This window comes from Nansenia antarctica, assembly GCF_963989245.1.
Source record: "Nansenia antarctica genome assembly, chromosome: 13".
NCBI classification, from domain to species: Eukaryota; Metazoa; Chordata; class Actinopteri; order Argentiniformes; family Microstomatidae; genus Nansenia; species Nansenia antarctica.
Genome location: NC_137683.1, coordinates 19,183,111 through 19,204,290, shown reverse-complemented (window position 1 = coordinate 19,204,290; position 21,180 = coordinate 19,183,111). Strand labels below are relative to the sequence as shown.

The 21,180-nt window shown below is 46.1% G+C and overlaps 2 protein-coding genes across 2 annotated transcripts in view; one reads left to right on the top strand and one right to left on the bottom strand.

The window, feature by feature from the left end:
• The first annotated feature begins 1,963 nt into the window (after positions 1 to 1,963).
• LOC308169345 (serine/threonine-protein kinase 26-like) lies at positions 1,964 to 19,984 on the top strand. The gene is made up of 11 exons (XM_080544030.1): positions 1,964 to 2,254; positions 2,365 to 2,437; positions 7,139 to 7,369; positions 8,973 to 9,029; positions 9,248 to 9,356; positions 10,858 to 11,015; positions 13,667 to 13,852; positions 14,200 to 14,348; positions 15,655 to 15,751; positions 16,518 to 16,654; positions 17,727 to 19,984. The coding sequence occupies exons 2-11, from the start codon at positions 2,417 to 2,419 to the stop codon at positions 17,740 to 17,742; spliced, it is 1,161 nt and encodes a 386-aa protein (XP_080400156.1). The 5' UTR covers positions 1,964 to 2,254; positions 2,365 to 2,416; the 3' UTR covers positions 17,743 to 19,984.
• Positions 19,985 to 20,597: 613 nt separating this feature from the next.
• The window catches only part of LOC308169373 (FERM domain-containing protein 7), a gene marked incomplete at both ends in the record, with an annotated part of 8,383 nt that continues 7,800 nt past the window's right edge, over positions 20,598 to 21,180 (bottom strand). The window contains one exon of the mRNA XM_080544055.1: positions 20,598 to 21,180. This exon is cut by the window's right edge and continues 596 nt beyond it. Coding sequence (XP_080400181.1) covers positions 20,598 to 21,180 — 583 coding nt within the window.

Genomic DNA, 21,180 nt, shown 5'->3' with positions numbered 1-21,180 from the left:
TAACTGAGGGTCCTAGGTGAGGTCTTAACTGAGGGTCCTAGGTGAGGTCTTAACTGGGGGTCCTAGGTGAGGTCTTAACTGAGGGTCCTAGGTGAGGTCTTAACTGAGGGTCCTAGGTGAGGTCTTAACTGGGGGTCCTAGGTGAGGTCTTAACTGAGGGTCCTAGGTGAGGTCTTAACTGGGGGCCCTAGGTGAGGTCTTAACTGAGGGTCCTAGGTGAGGTCTTAACTGAGGGTCCTAGGTGAGGTCTTAACTGAGGGTCCTAGGTGAGGTCTTAACTGAGGGTCCTAGGTGAGGTCTTAACTGAGGGTCCTAGGTGAGGTCTTAACTGAGGGTCCTAGGTGAGGTCTTAACTGGGGGCCCTAGGTGAGGTCTTAACTGAGGGTCCTAGGTGAGGTCTTAACCGAGGGTCCTAGGTGAGGTCTTAACTGAGGGTCCTAGGTGAGGTCTTAACTGGGGGTCCTAGGTGAGGTCTTAACTGAGGGTCCTAGGTGAGGTCTTAACTGAGGGTCCTAGGTGAGGTCTTAACTGGGGGTCCTAGGTGAGGTCTTAACTGAGGGTCCTAGGTGAGGTCTTAACTGAGGGTCCTAGGTGAGGTCTTAACTGAGGGCCCTAGGTGAGGTCTTAACTGAGGGTCCTAGGTGAGGTCTTAACTGAGGGTCCTAGGTGAGGTCTTAACTGAGGGTCCTAGGTGAGGTCTTAACTGAGGGTCCTAGGTGAGGTCTTAACTGGGGGCCCTAGGTGAGGTCTTAACTGAGGGTCCTAGGTGAGGTCTTAACTGAGGGTCCTAGGTGAGGTCTTAACTGAGGGTCCTAGGTGAGGTCTTAACTGAGGGCCCTAGGTGAGGTCTTAACTGGGGGTCCTAGGTGAGGTCTTAACTGGGGGGTCCTAGGTGAGGTCTTAACTGAGGGTCCTAGGCGAGGTCTTAACTGAGGGTCCTAGGTGAGGTCTTAACTGAGGGTCCTAGGTGAGGTCTTAACTGGGGGTCCTAGGTGAGGTCTTAACTGGGGGGTCCTAGGTGAGGTCTTAACTGAGGGTCCTAGGTGAGGTCTTAACCTGGGGTTAAGGGGGACATGACATGTCTACAACTCTTGCAGCAGGGCAACTGCCAAGCAAGGAGGCCCATAGGCTTCTGACTTGTACATAGTGCCTCTTACCTTGGTCCTAATTATTCATCCTAATTATTTGCAGTTATGGTTAGCAACTAAATACATATTGTATAATTGAGGGATAGCAGGAATTGAAGTATACAAAACTGAAGGCACTGTTAATACATAATCCAATCTCAAAATTGATCGAAGGAATAATCTCCCATTTGGTGATGCGCTGTCTGTCTATGTGTGTCTGTGTTCTCTCTCTCTCTCTCTCTCTCTCTCTCTCTCTCTCTCTCTCTCTCTCTCTCTCTCTCTCTCTCTCTCTCTTTCTCTCTCTCTCTCTCTCTCTCTCTCTTTCTAATGGGCTTTATTGGCTTGGGAACAACGCAAGTGCAATTATTATCAATAACAAATGGACAGTAAACAGTAGACACACAAACATTTAAAAAGGATAAAGACATTTCAAATGCGGTATTGTTGACTATATGCAGTGTTGTAACAATATACAATATACAATATATGGTATATTATATTTAAAAAAATATGTAAATGAAAATAGGAGTAGGAATGGCAATGGAGTTTACATTTAGACTGGCGTTTGTGTGCTCTCTCTCCCACCCTCCCTCCCTCTCCCTCCCTCCCTCCCACTCTCGCCCATCTTGACGTTCCACCCAACAGAAGTAAGCATAGGCTGCGTTCGTAAATACGCTCTGGACGATCTGATCGGCACTCATGGAATGCCTCTCGTCCAATCAAATGACTCGGTCCGTTCATCACGTTGAACCCAGTGTGCGCTCCGCCGTTCTCAGAGCGAGTTTACGAACGCAACATACATAGCAACTAGCTGCGCGAAGCTACTTCAACTTCTACTAGCGCAACACTTCGCTTGTCCTTATTAAATCATGATGGCGTTTAACACGAAGTCGACAGTGGGATAGCAGCTCCCTCTGAGACAAAACACGACAACGTCCACGCACTAAACCAGCTCGTTCACTTTTTATTTGTATTTGTTTTAAAAAAAGATTCTTTTCTTTCGCTCACCACACGGACATAAAGGCTTCCTCTATTTTTGACTTGGAAAGGTGCTGGCTGTGGGGCGGCTGCCGAAACTTGACGGGGGCGGGTTGTTGTGACAGACAGACAGAGAGTTTGTTTGTACGGTGAGTTAGTCAACTAGTTAGTCAACCAAAGGGCGTTTGTCGTTTTTCGAGACAACAACGTGTTGTTACTATTAGTAAGTAAGTGCGTCTGATGTTGTTGTTGTTGACAGGTGTGAGGAAGGCAGGAGGAGGAAGGTGAAGGGTGAGCAGAGCAGAGCAGCCATGGAGGTTCCAGGTATGCAGGTAAGCAGAGGTGAACTCTCACAACTACTCAACTCGTGACGTTAGAATTACAAGGTTCTATCTCCATTTTTGTCAAAATTGAGTTTTTTTTTTACATAATCTGATCCATTAGGTGTTTATTAATGCCTGTGTGGTGTTATTTTTAAAATGTTGACATTTTTGAGTTAGTAATTCATAAAATACAAAGGTTCCATCTCACAAAACATAATGGAATGTAAACACTTTGACGCTCAATATCTCTGAACTACCCTAAACGGAGATAGAACCTTATCATTCTAAGCTCACGAGTAGGAGAACAATTATAATGTCGTCCGTCCGTTTCCACAATGAACACGCACAACTGTTGATGTGATCCAGAGGCTTGTCTGACATATTAAAGCTCTCACTGGCACAGCACCAGAATATGTTCAGACCTTCTGCTAGCATATCAGCCCAATAGAGCTCTCAGGTCTTCTGACGGTGGCTTTCTCTGTGTACCACATGTACAAAAGAAGAGATTTGGTGAGGCTGCATTCTCATGTTATCCACCCAAATTGTGGAATGCACTGCCAGTTTACATTAGGGATGCAACCTCAGCAAACTAAAAACGAATCTTTTTAATATTGCCTTTAAATTATTAAATTATTAGGCTACCTTATGATTTATATAACGATTAAAGCACTTTGAACTGCAACGTTTGCAGGAAGGAAGTGCAATACAAATAAAGGTTATTATTATTATTATTATTATTATTATTATTATGATGTATGTCTGTCGTGTTGAATCCTGCTCCGGAGGCGGGGCGGACCGGGAGCGTTGTTTCTGCTCGCTGTGACGTCACGCAGCAGGAACAGCCCTTCTGCTACGTCATGTAGATGGTGACGCAACCTGTCACCCGAAACTCAAAACGGTGTTTTTGCAGTGTCATTATAAGATCGTCTGTGTAGGCCTATGTGTGTTGTGTGTCTGTGTGCGACTCAGAGTGTTTAGATGTTCGGGTAGCGTCTATTTCCGGCAAATATTTGGGTTTTGATTTTGCGCAATATAAAAATGATTAGTGTATGTGTATTACACTGTATTTCATGGATTAGGTTTAATCAAGCTAACGTGCTTTTGTGTTTATGGATCCAAAATCAATTGAGCTAATAATATGCGTTTGTATCAAGCAAGCTTTATGTAATGTAAAGAGTCACTGCAGTATTTATCCGAAACATATCTGGAAATAAACACTACCCGAGCATCTGAGCACCCAGATGTGCTATAAGAGTGTGTGTGTGTGTGTGTGTGTGTGTGTGTGTGAGAGAGAGAGAGAGAGAGACATGTGTTTTGCTGGCCATGTCCCTATCAGTGTCGGGGGAATTTTGTGAGTGTCTACTTCCTCCTCCTCCTCCCCCTGCTTTGGCCAGGGTCCGCGGGTCCGAGGGTCACTGCTGTCAGACTGCTGTGTGTGTGTGTGGATGGTTCATCCAGGAGACATCGCCGTGTGGGAGCTAACTAGTTCTGAGTAACTGACTAGCTGGGGGACCGGGGGGCTGGGGGACCAGAGAGGTGGGGTCCAGGGGGCTTGGTTTGGGGTCTAGGGAGGTGGAGTCCAGGGGGCTGGGGGTCCAGGGAGCTGGGGGGCTGGGGGCTCAGGGTCCGGGGGGGGGGGGGGGGGGGGTGGTCCAGGGGGGGCTGGGAGGTCTAGTGGTCCGGGGTCATTGTGTTCTAGGTCATGATGAGCACTTTGTAACCTTGTTTAGAAAAGTGATATACAAATGAACACAATTCTTCTTCTTCTTACTATTATTATTACTATTCTTTCCAGGTTCATCAGCCTCTGTCCCTATCCCTATCTTATACAGTATCAGCTCAAATATTGATCCTGATCGAACCTTGAGCCCACCCCTGCCCACCTCTTAAGCGGGTGTGATTGGTTTAGTGTAGCATGGTTTAGACACGGTGTGTCACCATGTGAGCTGTGATTGGTTTAGTGTAGCTCCCCATCCTGAGAGAGTAGAGTGACCTGTCCTTTTAAGTGTGTGTGTGTCGGTGTGTGTGCATGTGTGTGTCTGTCTGTGTGTGCATGTGTGTGTGTGTGTCTGTCTGTGTGTGCCTGTGTGTGTGTGTCTGTCTGTGTGTGCCTGTGTGTGTGTGTGTGTGCATGGTAGGTGATCTTGAGCCTGAGCTGAGAGACAGGCCAGAGTCCAATCACAGGAGGACGGCCTGCCCACACGCGATTGGCTGCTGTGGCATTGTTGTATCACATGGGTATTTGCATAGCAGACTGGGGCACTTCCTTATTGGCCGAGGGTGTATATAAGAGCTGGGGTTATTTTTGCCCTTGTTCAGAACACACACACACCAGGTGCTCACTCTGGCTAGAGTTGAGGGCCATTTCACCAAACAACTGACAAACACGCAGAGAGGGAGAGAACACAAGTTACACAGATCGACCGGCCCATCCACCAGCCCCATGGCCCACAGATCCACCTCCACTGCTATAGGCTGGTTAGAGAGACAGATAGATAGATAGGTGTGGGAATGATGGATACTTAGATAGATAGGTAGATAGATAGGTGTGTGCATGATAGATAGATAGATAGATAGATACATGGATACAGTCGTGGCAATGACCCAAAGCATACTTCAAAAAGCACCCAGAAATGGTTTTAGACAAAGTGTTGGAGAGTTCTGAAGTGGCCAGCAGTGAGTCCAGATCTAAATCCCATAGAACTCCTGTGGAGTGATCTCAAAACAGAAGTTGAGAGAAGACGCCCTTCAAATGTGAGCGACCTGGAGCAGTTGGCAAAAAAAGAGTGGTCCAAAATTCCAGTAGAGATGTGTAAGAAACTCATGGTTACAGGATTGTAGTTGGGGGTGCCAATAATTTTGTCCGGTCCATTTTTGGAGTTCTGTGTGGAATGATATCCGAGTTGGCTTTTTTCTTTCTCTGCTTTTTGGTGGTGTTCCAATGCAAACAAAATAAATAAACATGTGAATACCAAAGAATTTGTAATTGCAATAATTAGGTAGAGATCACTAGTTCATTATGGGCACTAGTTCCCCATGGGCTGGTTAGGTAGAGATCACTAGTTCATTATGGGCTGGTTAGGTAGAGATCACTAGTTCCCCATGGGCTGGTTAGGTAGAGATCACTAGTTCATTATGGGCTGGTTAGGTAGAGATCACTAGTTCATTATGGGCTGGTCAATGTATGCTTTTTATCAACTGGATGTTTGATGTCTAGGACTATCTATTGGTCTCTTAGGGTGCCCGGTTCGTTTTCCTTCCTCCACTGCCAACCGAGTCGTACCGGGCCATAGTAGCCAGGCCGTTTTTAGTTCCATTTCGAGAGGGGTACTTTCGGTACTTTTTTGCCAGGCTGTGTGTGACGTGTGATGCTGCAGACCGTTGATTGGTCAATGGAAATCGTCATTCCATGTTCATAGAGTTCATCGCTAACCGCCATTTTTAAATACCACAACAGATTTCGCTCTCGGAAAATTAGCCTCTTCTTTCATTCATTCAGACAGTGTGTGTGTGTGTGTGTGTGTGTGTGTGTGTGTGTGTGTGTGTGTGTGTGTGTGTGTGTGTGAGAGAGAGATCTGTCAGAGGGAATACCCATATTGACCAACATGTGTATCACACACCTGAGGACACACACACACACACACACACACACACACACCTTAATGCGTCCTGGAAATAATGACAGCATAGTAGTTGGTTACTACTATGCTGTCAATATTTCCAGGATGCATTAAGGTGTGTGTGTGTGTGTTTTACAGGATGTTATTTTCCATACATTCGAGAGCTAGCTAATGTTTGCTAAGCTTGGTGTGTGTGTGTGTGTGTGTGTGTGTGTGTGTGTGTGTGTGTGTGTGACATCAATGTTCAGGGAGTTGTTGGCAGTTTGTCGTTCCTGTTCTCATCTAACGGTTCTCCTATTCACTCCTTCCTGTTTTCAACGCCTGGCGAGATGTGTGTGTGTGTGTGTGTGTGTGTGTGTGTGTGTGTGAGAGTGTGTGTTCGCTCTCTTTCTCTTCTCTCCTTCTCTCTCTCCCCTCCCCTCCCTCTCACTTCTCCCCCTCTCTCCCTCTCTCTTCTCTGTCCCTCTCCCTCTCTTCTCTCCTTCTCTTCTCTCCCATCTCCCTCTCTTCTCTTCTCTCCCATTTCCCTCTCTTCCCTCCTCTCTTTTCTCCCCCTCTCCCTCTCTTCTCTCCCCCTCTCCCTTCTCCCTCTCTTCCCTCCCCCTCTCCTTCTCTTCCCTCTTCTCCCTAGCTCCACATTGGTTTCTGTGTCTGTGTGATTGGCCAAAGGGTGACGTGACCAGACCACAGGCAGGAAGCTGTGTGATTGGCCAGAGGGTGACAGGTGACAGACCACAGACAGGAAGAAGTTGTCACAACCATGTGACGGAGGCGATAGGACCCAACTCTCTAACTGAGGCCCGCTCAGGACTACAGCCTACCACACACAACACTTAACTGAAAATATCTCCCCCCCACCCTCTCTCTCTCCTGCTGTCTCTCTCCCTCTCTCCCTCTCTCCCTCTCTGTCTCTCTCTCTCTCTCTCTCTCTCTCTCTCTCTCTCTCTCTCTCTGTGTGTCTCTCTCTCTATTCTCCCCCTCTCTCTCTCTCCCTCTCCCTCTGTGTTCTCACTATTTCTCTCTCTCTCTCTTTCTCTTTCTCTCTCTCCCTCTCCCCCTCTCTCTCTCTCCCTCCTCTTTCCCCTTCCAGAACAGAAATGTGGATCCCGAGGAGCTGTTCACCAAGCTGGAGCGCATCGGCAAGGGGTCGTTCGGCGAGGTGTTCAAAGGCATTGACAACCGCACGCAGAGCGTGGTCGCCATCAAGACCATCGACCTGGAGGAGGCGGAGGACGAGATGGAGGACATCCAGCAGGAGATCACTGTACTCAGTCAGTGTGACAGCCCCTACGTCACCAAGTACTACGGCTCCTACCTGAAGGTGAGTACACGCACGCAGGCAGGCAGGCAGGCACATACACACACATACACACACATACACACACATACACACACACACACACACACACACAGTCCACAGAGGACGCCATCGCGACGACTCTCCACTCCACTCTATCCCACCTGGAGAGGGGAAACAGCTACGCGAGACTGCTCTTTGTGGACTTCAGCTCTGCCTTCAACACCATCCTTCCAGACAGGCTAGTGACCAAACTACTAGACCTGGGACTATCACACTCTATATGTGCATGGATCAAGGACTTCCTGTCTGACCGCCGCCAGAGGGTGCGGGTGGGCTCCACACCTCCACAGCCCTCAGACTCAGCACTGGGTCCCCCCAGGGCTGCGTGCTAAGCCCCATCCTCTACAACCTCTACACCTATGACTTCACCCCCGTCCACCCCAGCAACTCCATCGTAAAGTTTGCAGACGACACCACCGTGGTGGGCTGCATCTCGGGGGGGGACGAGGCGGCGTACAGGGATGAGGTGGAGCAGCTGGGCAAGCTGTGCAAGGTTAACAACCTGCTGCTGAACCAGTCAAAGACCCAGGAAATCATCGTGGACTTCAGGAGGAAAAAATCTGAGGTCCAGCCCCTGCTCGTCGATGGAGGGAGCGTGGAGAGAGTCGCAACCCTCCGATTCCTGGGGGTGCACATACAGGATGACCTGTCCTGGAAGATCAACACAGCAGCCATCATCAAGAAGGCACAACAGCGGCTCTACTTCCTGAGAGTCCTCAGGAAAAACCACATCGGACAGGAGATGCTTGTGTCCTTCTACCGCTGCGCAGTGGAGAGCATCCTCACCTACTGCATCTGCGTGTGGTTCTCCAGCTGCACAGCCGCAGAGAGGAATGCGCTACAGAGAGTCGTGAGATCGGCCTAGAAGATCACCGGCGCCCCCCTCCCCTCTCTGGAAGAGCTGTACAACACACGCTGCCTCAGGAAGGCCTCCAAGATCTCCAGAGACCCATCCCACCCTGGGTACGAACACTTTGCTCGGCTGCCCTCGGACAGGCGGTTCAGGACCATGTTCGCAAGGACAAACAGACTGAAGCTCAGCTTTTACCCCAGGGCCATTCAGGCCCTGAACACAGCATAGACCTAGGTTCTAGGCCCTGGACAATCTAGACAATTTGATGGCAGCTACTAGATTGAAATCAAGTGCAATACTGAAACACAACTGTGAACATTTCAAACCTGCAAACTGCGACACTTTAAATGATTGTGCAATAACACTATGTGCAACATGACAACCCTCGGGTACATAAGGTTCAGAGATAGGAAATGTTAGAATAGGTATAGCATAGCATAGAGTACAGCACAGTGTTTTATTTGTATAGTATAGTATAGTGGATAGTGTACATAGCCTTTATTTATGTAAACCAGCTCTTTTCCCTTCTTGTTTTTAGTTTTTGTTTCCTAGCACCAGGGGAGCCCCCCCTCCCAAATTTCGTTGTTTGGTACCTGTACTATATCAATGACAATAAAGACCATTCATTCATTCATTCATTCATTCATTCATTCACACAGACACCAGTTAATATGACTCTTAACTCTCTCTGTGTCTCTCGGTCTGTCTCAGGGCAGTAAGCTATGGATCATCATGGAGTATCTAGGAGGAGGGTCAGCTCTGGACTTGGTAAGTCTTAGAGAGAGTGTGTGTGTGTGTGTGTGTGTGTGTGTGTGTGTGTGTGTGTGTGTGTGTGGTGGGAGGCCTGCATGAGTGACGTGTTGTGTGTGTGTGTGTAAGACGTGAGTTTGTTGTGTGTGACGTACTGTATGTTTTTAGTGTAGTTTGTGACGTGTGTGTGTGTGTCTGTGAGACGTGTGTAACAATATATATATGTGTGTGTGTAGCTGCGAGCGGGTCTGTTTGACGAGGCCCAGATCGCCACCATGCTGAAGGAGATCCTGAAGGGGCTGGACTACCTGCACTCTGAGAGGAAGATCCACAGAGACATCAAAGGTAGGGATGGGCCTTAACCTCCCCACCATCACCCAGGATGAGACTATCCTGTTACTAGAGATGCTCCGATCAGGGTTTTTGGTGCCGATCACCGATCACTGGAATCAGTGATCTGCCGATCCGATATCACCGATCACCGATCACAGCGTCGAAAATGGCAATTGAAGCATTCTATTTATTGTGTAGCATTATTTATGTTTTTAATTATTCTTAACACCATTGACATTGTATATTAAGTATTCAAATGAAATTAGGAGATGAGAAAGTTCCATGAATTGACGACCATCTGTTTTATTGAATTCACAACCACCTGTAGCTTACTTCAGGAAAAACAAATAAAATGTGAAAATAAAAATCATAATAAATAAAATGTACACTGTCACATCAAATGTGCAACATTCCACTCGAATGAGAGGAACTAGGGGCTCTTAGAGAACTTGGAGCTTATACTGTAGCTTTCCTGAGGAACAATAAACATACCCAAACTAAACTGCAACATAAACAGGCTATACCCAAATATAAAATACTGTTTCAAGTCAGTCAGTTTCAAGTCATATTTAGGAGGAGATAAGACAGCAAGTCAGCAATAATCAATAAAACAAAAAAACAAAACATTGCACCTAAGGAGATTTCAGACTCAAACCTTACTTCTGATTAAGCAGCATCACTGGCAGATTAGCCTTGAGAAATACAAGCATCTCAGCGTTTTTGGCACTCAGCCTGTTCCTCTTATCATCTAAAATATGTCCTGCTATGCTGAAAAGTCGCTCGCTATCTACACTTGTGCAAGGTGCACAGAGGAAGACCTAAAACTCACGCGCTAATAGTTGTTGCTATGGGCCAAGTGACTTCCTGCTCGCGGGGTCACATGACGTCGCTGAACACTACCTACACTACGCTCGTGAAGTCGCTCTGGAACTCTGACCAGCACTCGTGGAACGCCTCTCGTCCAATCAAAGCACTCAGTCGCTTTATGACGTCGAGCCCAGTGTGCGCTTCGGCGCTCTCTGAGCGAATCGATGAACGCAGCAAATGCCGTATGATATTCGTGGTATTGAAAGACCTTGCGTGCGTTCCTCCCCGAGGTATTTCTTTTGAGCAGACATTACAAACGGCATATTTGTTGTCTCTTTCCGACACTGTGTAATATTTCCAGACTGGCGACGCCATTTTGTAAACTGATCGGTCGTGTTTGATCGGCCGTTTTGAGAACTCCGATCAAAACCGATCAAGGCCATATCGGCCGATACCGATCGGCGCCGATCAGATCGGAGCATCACTACCTGTTACTGTATGAGCTGGCTGAAACCATCCTGATGTAAACCTTCATTAGTCTGTCCTGTTAGTATATGAGCTGGCTGTAGGGTTCACAGAGACACCAATGGTATTCATGGGCTGTAGCTAACTGTCTGTCTGTGTGTGTGTCTGTGTGTCTGTGTGTCTCTGTGTCTCTCTGTGTGCGTGCGTGTGTGTGTGTGTGTGTGTGTCTGCCTGCCTCCAGCGGCCAACGTGCTCCTCTCAGAGCAGGGTGAGGTGAAGCTGGCAGACTTTGGCGTGGCGGGTCAGCTGACCGACACCCAGATCAAGAGAGACACGTTCGTGGGCACGCCCTTCTGGATGGCCCCCGAGGTCATACAGCAGTCAGCTTACGACTCCAAGGTAGGGGTGTGTGTGTGTGTGTGGGTGGGTGTGTGTGTGTGTCTGTGTTAGCAAGGTTAGTGTGTGTGTGTGTGAGTGGGGGGGGGGGGGCTGGGGGTCTGTGGATGGTGTAGTTGATATATCTATGAAGGCCAGGTCACATCTAAAGCGACGGCATCGCCAGAGACCAAGCGACTTGTTCAATCGCAGCAGAACATCCAGATTCTATGAATGTCTTCAGCCTATTATATATATATATATATATATATATATATATATATATATATATATATATATATATATAGATATAGCCTATAGCCTACGTACTCAGACTATCTAATCATATTCAGACTATCTACAGGCCTATAAATAAATGTTTCTCACCTGTTGCCAAGAAGTGGAGCGTTATCATAAGTCTCTCTCCAGCAGAAATGCTGAAATGCAGAAATGCTGTCCCTAAAGTTGGTGTTCTGCCGTTCAATGAACGGCCTCACCAACTCCTTCAGATGATGGAATTGACAGGGAAACAGGCGAAAGCCGGTACATCTCCCGTTTCCTATTGCATAAATTGGCATAGGCACCCCGTCTCTGCCTCTTCAATAACCAAAACCCTGTCTCTGCCTCTTCAATAACCAAAACCCTGTCTCTGCCTCTTCAATAACCAAAACCCTGTCTCTGCCCCTTCAATAACCAAAACCCTGTCTCTGCCTCTTCAATAACCAAAACCCTGTCTCTGCCTCTTCAATAACCAAATCCTGTCTCTGCCTCTTCAATAACCAAAACCCTGTCTCTGCCTCTTCAATAACCAAAACCGGCTCCATATTTGTTGTCTCCTAGCTCTTCCTCGTTTATTGATCGTTTCAACTGCAAACTCTGCTAGCATAACACTGGTCCTGTCTCCTAGCATAACACTGGTCCTGTCTCCTAGCATAACACTTGTCCTGTCAGCCATATTTTTGCTTGGTAAACACAACGGAAATGGAAACGGTCATTCCGTCTCCTTGCCTTGGTCGTCAGTTTCAGGTGGTTGCAGTTTTTTCTCTGCGACGTTCTAAACATTCTAAGACGACCTTCTAGAACTGCGTTGCAAAGCGGCGCTTAGATCATGTGACCTGATGTGACCTGATGTGACCTGGCCGTTAATCTGTTGATCACTGAGGATAGAATGTAACATTTTCTTATGAAGTATTTGACCTGTACAGAGTATTAATAAAGCCTCATTTGAGTCACTCTATTTGACCATTCTTGCACTAAAGGCCGATTTAAAGTTCTGCGTCGAATTTACGTGCGTAGCTTGTAGCCTCTTACGTAGGTCTCGCACTTTACACTTCTGCGTAGCCTGCGCTGCAATTACACCGACATCGCTAGGCATCGCATGTGCCTCTTCCGGTTAGAACTCAACGGAGCTCAAAGCTCAAAGCGGTATAATAGCGATCTTTTTGTTGTTATGCTTGTTGTAAATAAAAGTTCTATGATGCATTGAAATGACATTAAACTAATATAATACGATGGTTATCATAATTTTTCAAATCTTTATTAATGAGTAATTACAGAAAAGGTAAATGACATTTCTGTCATGGCTTCCGCATTTTGGTCTACGAGAGAGTCGGAATCATGTGCTACCAAGCGGACCAATCACAGAGCTTACGGTTGCGTAGAAACTGACGCGTTCTTACATTTTTGGAGATGTGCACGTCAACCTACGCCGTAGGCAAGGCGGGCCCACGCGGGACTACGCAAGGCTACGGCGTTGATTTTACGCAGAAGTCTAAATCGGCCTTTAATCAGCATAACTCAATCAGCAACCAACAATTAATTAATTAATTAATTAAACAACAAAATAATGTAATAATATATGCCATTTAGCTGACGCTTTTATCCAAAGCGACTTACACTGCAGTGAGTGCATAAATATTTCAGTATATATGGTCCCAGCAGGAATCGGACCCCCAACCTAAGCGTTGTTAGCACCATGCTCTACCAGCTGAGCCACAGAAGACTGTCCCTATTACAGATCTCTATCTCTGTATCACTAGCAATGCACAACTAAATCTCCCTCTATGATAAGTGTGAACTCAAAAGTATAACTCGAAATGAACTCAAAATATAGGCACATTTCTTGACCAAACCTTTACATGGAACTGCCAATCCACAACTGCCGTTGTGAAACTCCCAATGGGATTCTAATAGTCTACAGTTGAACCATGGGATTCTAATGGTCTACAGTTGAACCAGTTTCTTTGGTCCTTGACTCAACCGGCCCTCCTGTTCATCTGTGAATAGTGGATGTGTCACACAGTAGGCCTTTACATAACAGGGAGGGAGGAGGAGGGAGGGAGGAGGAGGAGGAGGGAGGGAGTGAGGAGGAGAGAGGGAAGGATAGAGACATGTGGTGGCAGAAATAGAGTGAGTGAATAAGGGAGGGTTAGGGAGAAATGGGAGGAGTGAAGGAGAGAAAGAGGGAGAAACTCCCTGAGCCAGACTTTCCAACCACACCCAGAAGGCCGGCGATCCTTCTACAGAAAGTAACTTTGTGTGTGTGTGTGTGTGTGTGTGTGTGTGTGTGTGTGTGTGTGTGTGTGTGTGTGTCTGCGTCTGTGTGTGCATCTGTGTCTGTCTGCCTGTGTGTGTGTGTGTGTGTGTGTGTGTCGCCCCCCCCCACTCTCCCCCAGGCAGACATCTGGTCTCTGGGCATCACAGCCATAGAGCTGGCGAAGGGGGAGCCCCCCAACTCTGACCTGCACCCCATGAGGGTCCTGTTCCTGATCCCCAAGAGCCCCCCCCCCACCCTGACTGGAAGCTTCTCCAAGAGCTTCAAGGAGTTCACCGACTCCTGTCTGAACAAGGACCCTGCCTTTGTAAGTGTGTGTGTTATTGAGGTGTGTGTGTCTTATTGAGGTTATTGTGTGAGTGTGTGTGTAATGAGGTATATCCCCCCCCCCCCGTTTCAGAGGCCTACAGCCAGGGAGCTGTGTGTGTGTGTGTGTGTGTGTGTGTGTGTGTGTGTGTGTGTGTGTGTGTGTGTGTGTGTGTGTGTGTGTGTGTGTGTGTGTGTGTGTGTGTGTATGTGTATGTGTATGTGTATGTGTATGTGTATGTGTATGTGTATGTGTATGTGTGTGTGTGTGTGTGTGTGTGTGTAAGAGGCCTACAGACAGGGAGCTGTGTGTGTGTGTGTAATGAGGTATTCCCCCCACCCTACCAGAGGCCCACAGCCAGGGAGCTGCTGAAACACAAGTTCATAGTGAAGCACAGTAAGAAGACGTCCCACCTGACGGAGCTGATCGACAGGTACAACAGGTGGAGGGCCGAGGGACACAGTGACGGGGACTCCAGCTCTGATGAGTCTGACAGGTAATGATAATAATAATAATAATAATACATTTTATTTGTAAAGCACTTTACATGAAGAAATCTCAAAGGTAGGGCTGTGTGTGTGTGTGTGTGTGTGTGTGTGTCTGGATGTGTGTGTGTGTGTGTGTGTGTGTGTGTGTGTCTGGATGTGTGTTAGGGTTGGGCGGTTTTATGGTTAAACCATAAACCTCGGTATTCAAAAATAGCAATGTTTTTTGTCAATACTGTCATAAAACCGTCATAAATAGCTATGTACTGTATAATAAACGCCTTATGAGTGGCTCTCTTCCGCTCAGACCATGTTTGACCGTTGCGTGTTTACAACTGTCAAAAGCCTTTCTAAGTTAACGTTCTAGCTTTGCTCTGTACGCTGTAATTCTCGCCGATCTACGAGTGACATTGGATTACTATTTTGTCCCGTTGTTTATTCATTCAACTTTTTACATCTGGGGATCTAACATCCGGTGAACTATAACAGACTTGAAGCAATGGAGACGGACAATGTGAATTAACACGGGTGTGATATGATGGAACAGCTGAAAATGTTCTATAAAGAGCTGCAGTGTAGCTTTATAGAGCAATATAGCTTTATATAGCAATACGGGTGGCGCTTTCTAACGATAATGACTTGCATGCGTGCCCAGACCGTTGTGTGCCCTGCTGAAACCTGCACAAAACATGCTTGTTCTTCTGTCGAAAAACCTAGAATAGGCTTGAAGAATAACCTAACGTTGTAGGTTATGCTTTTATGCCCATTTTCGTTACTGCCGTTTTTGTTATTTTGTTATTATTATTATTTGATAAGCCTACTGGAGGCTATAGGCACATTTTTGTTGTGTGAAAATAATAATGATAGTCATGATACTCAAAATCGCTGCTTAACCGTAAATCGCGGTATTATTTGGTGACAAACATTTGAAACCGCCCAAGCCTACTGTGTGTGTGTGCGTGTGTGTTAACCCTTTCTCTCTCCATCTCTCTCTCTTTCCATCTCTCTCTTTTTCTCACTCCCTCTCTCCATCTCTCTATTTTTCTCTCTCTCTCTTTCCATCTCTCTCTCCCTCTCCCCCCCTCTCTCTCCCAATCAATCTCTCTCTCTCCACCCATCTCTCCATCCCTCTATCCATTTCCCTCTCTCCATCTCTCTTTTTCTTTCTCCATATTTCCATCTCTCTTTCTCTCCATTTCACTCTCCATCTCTCTCTCTCTCTCTCCACCCCTCTCTCCATCTCTCTCTCTCTCTCCACCCCTCTCTCCATCTCTCTCTCTCTCTCTCTCCACCCCTCTCTCCATCTCTCTCTCTCAGTGAGTCCAGTAATAAGGAGAATGACCCGTCCCAGCCTGAGTGGTCTTTCACTACCGTAAGGAAGAAGAAGAACACCCTCTCTCCTGTCTTCACTGAGGTGTGTATGTGTGCATGTGTGTATGTGTGTGTGTGTGTTTGTAGCAGATTCGAGGCACAGAGGAATAGTTGGGCGTCGCCCGTTTATTTCTTGCACAGCACGGCGCAGCACACCCACTCGGCGTGCTGGCGGTATTCTCAGTAAATAACAATAACAGGCAGCAAAGTCTTTCGTCAATAACAATCGCCCCGGCTGGCTTGTAGACTCCTTCCCCTTTCGGGAATGTCACTCAGCCGTTCTCCGTTTCGGGTTCTCTCTCTCTGGCCTGATTTCTCCGCCCAGCTTCACTGCCCCGGGGAACAAACACACACAGGTTAAAAGACCATCTGGATGGGGCGCTTAGGTGGCGTAGTGGATTAAGCGCTGACCATGTAACGCAGGGCTCCCGGATCGATTCCAGCCGCGGACATATCCTGCATGTCATCCCTTCTCTCTCTCTCACCCATCCTTCCTGTCATAATCTCTACTATATCTGTCATTAAAAAGAAAAATATGACTTAAATATGACTTTTAAAAAAAAGACCATCTGGATGATGATTCTGATTGAGGACACCTGCGTCAATCAGCTCCACCATCCCCACTCCACCACAGTCTGGCTCCACCTGCAGGCCAGAACCTGCCATGTTCCCCACAGTGTTATTGAGGTTTTTGTGTGTGTGTGTGTTATTAATGTTAGTTTGTGTGTGTTATTGAGGTTAGTGTGTGTGTGTTATTAAGGTTAGTGTGTGTGTGTGTGTGTGTGTGTGTGTGTGTGTGTGTGTGTCAGTTGAAGCAGCAGCACAAAGACAGTGCAGTCCAGAGGACGGCCATCGAGGAGCTGGAGCGGAGCATCCGATTGGCCGAGGACGGCTGTCCTGGGATCACTGACAAGATGGTGTCCCGCATCATCGCCCGCTTCCAGAAGTAAGTCTTTCTCTCTTTTACCTCTTATTCTCCCTCCCTCTTGTTTTATTCTCCCTCTCTTTCTCATCTTCCTCCTCACTCTGCTTTTCCTCTCTCTCTCAAGAGACTTTATCTCTCATTGCCAAATCAAACATATAATAACTTATTACATTTTTTTTTTTACGATTGCTAAGTCGCAGTGTTCAAAACTGAAGTCACGTTGTCAAAACTCTTCATACAGTCTGCATTACTAACATGCATCTTGGCCAAACACTTCATACATCAACAGAAGCTCGAAGGTAGGGCTGTGTGTGTCTCAAAAGAAGAGAAGTCTCAAAAGAAGCTCGTTCAACCATACACTGGCAACAATGTTCACTCAGAAAGCATACACAGTCATTCATAACACTTTGACCTACAATACACTAACAACAGGGAGCATTACATAGTTTTAATAATTTTCACAATAATTAATATTTCATTATAAGAATGGTTTGATTCATAGTAATCATAGACAGAATAGTTGACTGCACAACTATAAAGTATTAGGCAACAAGAATGAATCAGAATCTTTGCAGAAAGTAAGTTACGATATTTACTTCCAAATACACTACATTTACTTGGGTAAAATGAAAAGTGGAAAATAAAAGTTCAAACCAAAACCCCCCCCGCCAGAAATTCCAGGGCTTCAATACAATAGCAATCACAAAAAAAAATCTGGTCCACTCTCTGGTCTGCATCTAATCACATCTAATGTCTTCTCTGGCAATGCATCTAGTCTATTTCATTTCATTGTATATATTCTGCAATTTTTTTCTAGACATTTCAATATGATTACTGCAAAAATGCACCAAATCATTCTGTTTTGAATGTGTTCTTCACAGTTTTGAACACAGTGTGTTAACATTGGAAAAATGTGTTGCAAATACATAGTGTTTTGCAGGTGGTGGAGTTTTGAATGAAAGAAGAGTTCATGGATGGTCATTGAATGCATTTTGACTGCGACAGTTCTACGAACTGTAAAGAGGTGTTGGCAAAACATGAATGATGATAAATACAACATTTCTCTCTCGCGCTCTCTCTTTCTCTCCCTCAGGTTCTCTTCAACCTAATGAAGAAGGGATGCTGGGTAGAAAGGATGGGTAAAGCGAGACAGAAGAGTAGAAATGACACTTTTAACAAGGAAAGAAAGCACAAGGGAGAAACCCAAACATTCCTAAATCTACCCCCCCCCCCCCCCTCCTGGTCCCCCTCCTTCTCCTCTGTGGTGTCCACTATCAACACAACATCAACATCAACAACAACAACAACAACAACAACAACAACAACAAGGTCCCACCCTCGCCTTAACCAACCCAACCCCAATTAGTTACCTGAGTACCAGACTTACCCTCACCTTAACCAACCCAACCCCAACTAGTTACCTGAGTACTGGACCCCTCTCCACCCACCCACATACATTCAGTGTGTGTAATATGACACCCTATTGGAACAGAAGCACTTTTCTACATAGAGTAGTAGAGTTAATGTTGTTGATTTACTGTGAGAGAGTCACCGAGTTTGGAGAAGATACATATCTAGGTCCTATGGAGTCTTTTCCCTCTCTCTCTCTCTCTCTCTCTCTCTCTCTCTCTCTCTCTCTCTCTCTCTCTCTCTCTCTCTCTCTCTCTCTCTCTCTCTCTCTCTCTCTCTCTCTCTCGCACACGCACGCACGCATTCACACGCATACATTCCTCAGTTAGCTTGTCTGTTCATTCACTTAACATATGTCACTCTTTAACTTCCTGTGTGTACCTTCACAGGTGACCTTTAAAAGGGACACCATTACCTCATATTCATCATCTCCAGCAACATGACATGACAATGTCTACACATGTCAAAACAGCTGGAGAAATCACCTCCCTTTATATCACATTTCTCATTTAGCAATCCAGTGATTTTCAGAAACAACAAGATTCCAGGCAAGGGGGAGTGTGTTTTTGCCTGTAGTTTTAAGAAAAATCACTTGGTTTACATAATTAATTAAAAAAGAAATAATTACCCCTGAAGACATCAGGGGGTAATTTCCGTAGGAACCTTTCGCTGATCTCTTATCTCTTTGACTACAGAACGTAGAAAAGAGCTGTTTTCACATCGGTCAACACTGGCATGGTGCTGGCTGGAGATAATGTTATACATGACGGCTGCGTTCTTTAATTCGCTCTGGAAATCTGATCAGCACTCATGGAATGCCTCTGTCTTGTCCAATCAAATTACTTGGTCCCTTTATGACGTTGTACCCAGTGTGTGCTCCGGCGCAATCAGAGCGAATTTACGAACACAGCCAATGATTGTGAGGTTAAACAAATGGTGAGAAACATAGGAACACAGGGCAGGGAAGTGATGGAGGCAATGATTTTCGCTAAAAACTTCTGTTGTCCCAGCGGCACCCACACAGGTGTGAGCTCAGCGCCCTCTGGAGGCCAAACAAAGGAAGTGTCAAACACTGTATGACAATCACCTGTGCCTCATCCTTACAGAATAATATCTGTGTTTTTAACATGTATGTTTTATTTGTATATTTGAATGTATTTTTTTATTACATGGGATTAATAAATATAACCTACCTGTTTGGGAAGTGATTGAGAGACACAGTACCAGTCAGAAGTTTGGACATACCTTCTCATTCAATGGTTTTCTTTATTTTTTATTATTTTCTATATTGTAGATTAATACTGAAGACCTCAAGTCTTCAAGTCAAAAAACACATGGAATTATGTAGTAAAAAAGTGTTAAAAACAAACCAGAATATGTTTTATATTTTAGATTCTTCAAAGTAGCGACCTTTAGCTTTGACGACGGCTTTGCACACTCTTGGCATTCTCTTAATCAGGTGTTTGTGTGTGTCAGTGGGAAAGGAAACTGAAGTCCACACAGAATTCTCTTCTCTAGAATATGTGGGAGAACCACAAAAAAAGCAAAAGGTGGCTACTTTGAGGAATCTAAAATATAAAACATTCTGGTTTGTTTCACCCTTTTTTGTTTACTAGATAATTCCATATGTGTTCTTTCATAGTTTTGATGTCTTCAGTATTAATATACAATGTAGAAAATAATGTATAAATAAAGAAAAACCATTGAATGAGAAGGTGTGTCCAAACCTTTGACTGGTACTGTAGTTTCGGATGATTCTGTTGTGTTTCTGAAGATGCTGTACATAGTTTTTGATCCACGCTTTATATCGGTAATGGGAGACACTGTAATAATGTGTTCATGTTTGTTTGGGAAATCAAATCAGAAGTCTGTGTAAATGTTTGAATGCTGGAATTTTCAGGGGGAAATTGTGTTTTTATGAATAAAGTATTTAATTTTGGATCCAAATGTTTGTCTTGGTAGTCACTTGTTGCAGCTTGTCCAGCATGTTTCTAACCTCTCGGTGAATAAAATCGCCCAAATTGTCATTTTAGGGTGCCACAGATCACTTTATTCACCAAAAATGTATAAATGATGATGCCATCAGAGTACTGTTGCTATGGTAAATACCACATAAAACACTTGGCACTCTAGGTGGTCAGTGTTCAGGAATTCTTGGGAGTTGGACAGTTAAAGCAAAAGCACAACCGTCTTCACACAAGTATCATTTATTGACAAACTGTTTTGTTCACATCATCACTTCAAACAACCTTTAACAGAAACAAAAACAACAACAAGTGTCCACAACAGATAAACCAACAATCACTGATTTACTGGCCAATGAAAGTCCTGCTTAAGCTACGTAGCTACTTAAGTATGGCTTAAGCTACGTAGCTACTTAAGTATGGCTTAAGCTTTGTAGCTACTTAAGTACTGCTTAAGCTACCTAGCTACATAGGTACTGCTTAAGATACCTGGTACTCCTTAAGCTTTGTAGCTACTTAGGTACTTCCTCTCTTCATCCTACTCTTCCTCCTCCTCCACTTTGTCCTTGTTTCTTTTAGTCCAGGCTTCCCTACAGTGTCAGTTTACGAGGAGCGTCTCTTCTCCTTTCTTCCTCCTCCCCCTCTTCCCTCTCATCCCCCTCGTCTTCCTCGTCCAGTTGGAGACTCCCTGAGGAGAACCTCATGCGGGCCAGGGCTACGGGTCGTACCACCTTCCCCAGCGGGGGGGGGCGAGGACAGTAGTAGGGGTAGAACACCTCCGGGTCTGAGTCGCTGTAGCTGCTGCCCCCCCCCGCTAACACACACAGCGAGGCGGGCCGGTCCGGGAGGAGGAGGGGGGAGGAGGAGGAGTTAAGGGGGAGGTAGGTGGGTCTAGTCGGAGCGTGGTGGTGGTGATGATGCGACAGGTGGGGGTAGTACCCCAGGGGACGGAACTCGGAGGCGGGGGCTCTTGGGGCGGGGGGGAACTCGATGTCCGGTTGACTGGCGGTGCGGCGCGGGAGCCCCGGGAGGAATTTGGAGTCGTCGCTGTAATGTCCCGCCTCCACGCCGTGGCCCACGTCCAATCGCCTGCCGCCGCCCCCCCACCCCCCGGACTGATACACTCTAGCCAATCCCAGCCCTCCTCCCAGGGAGTCCCACCCGGAGGAGGAG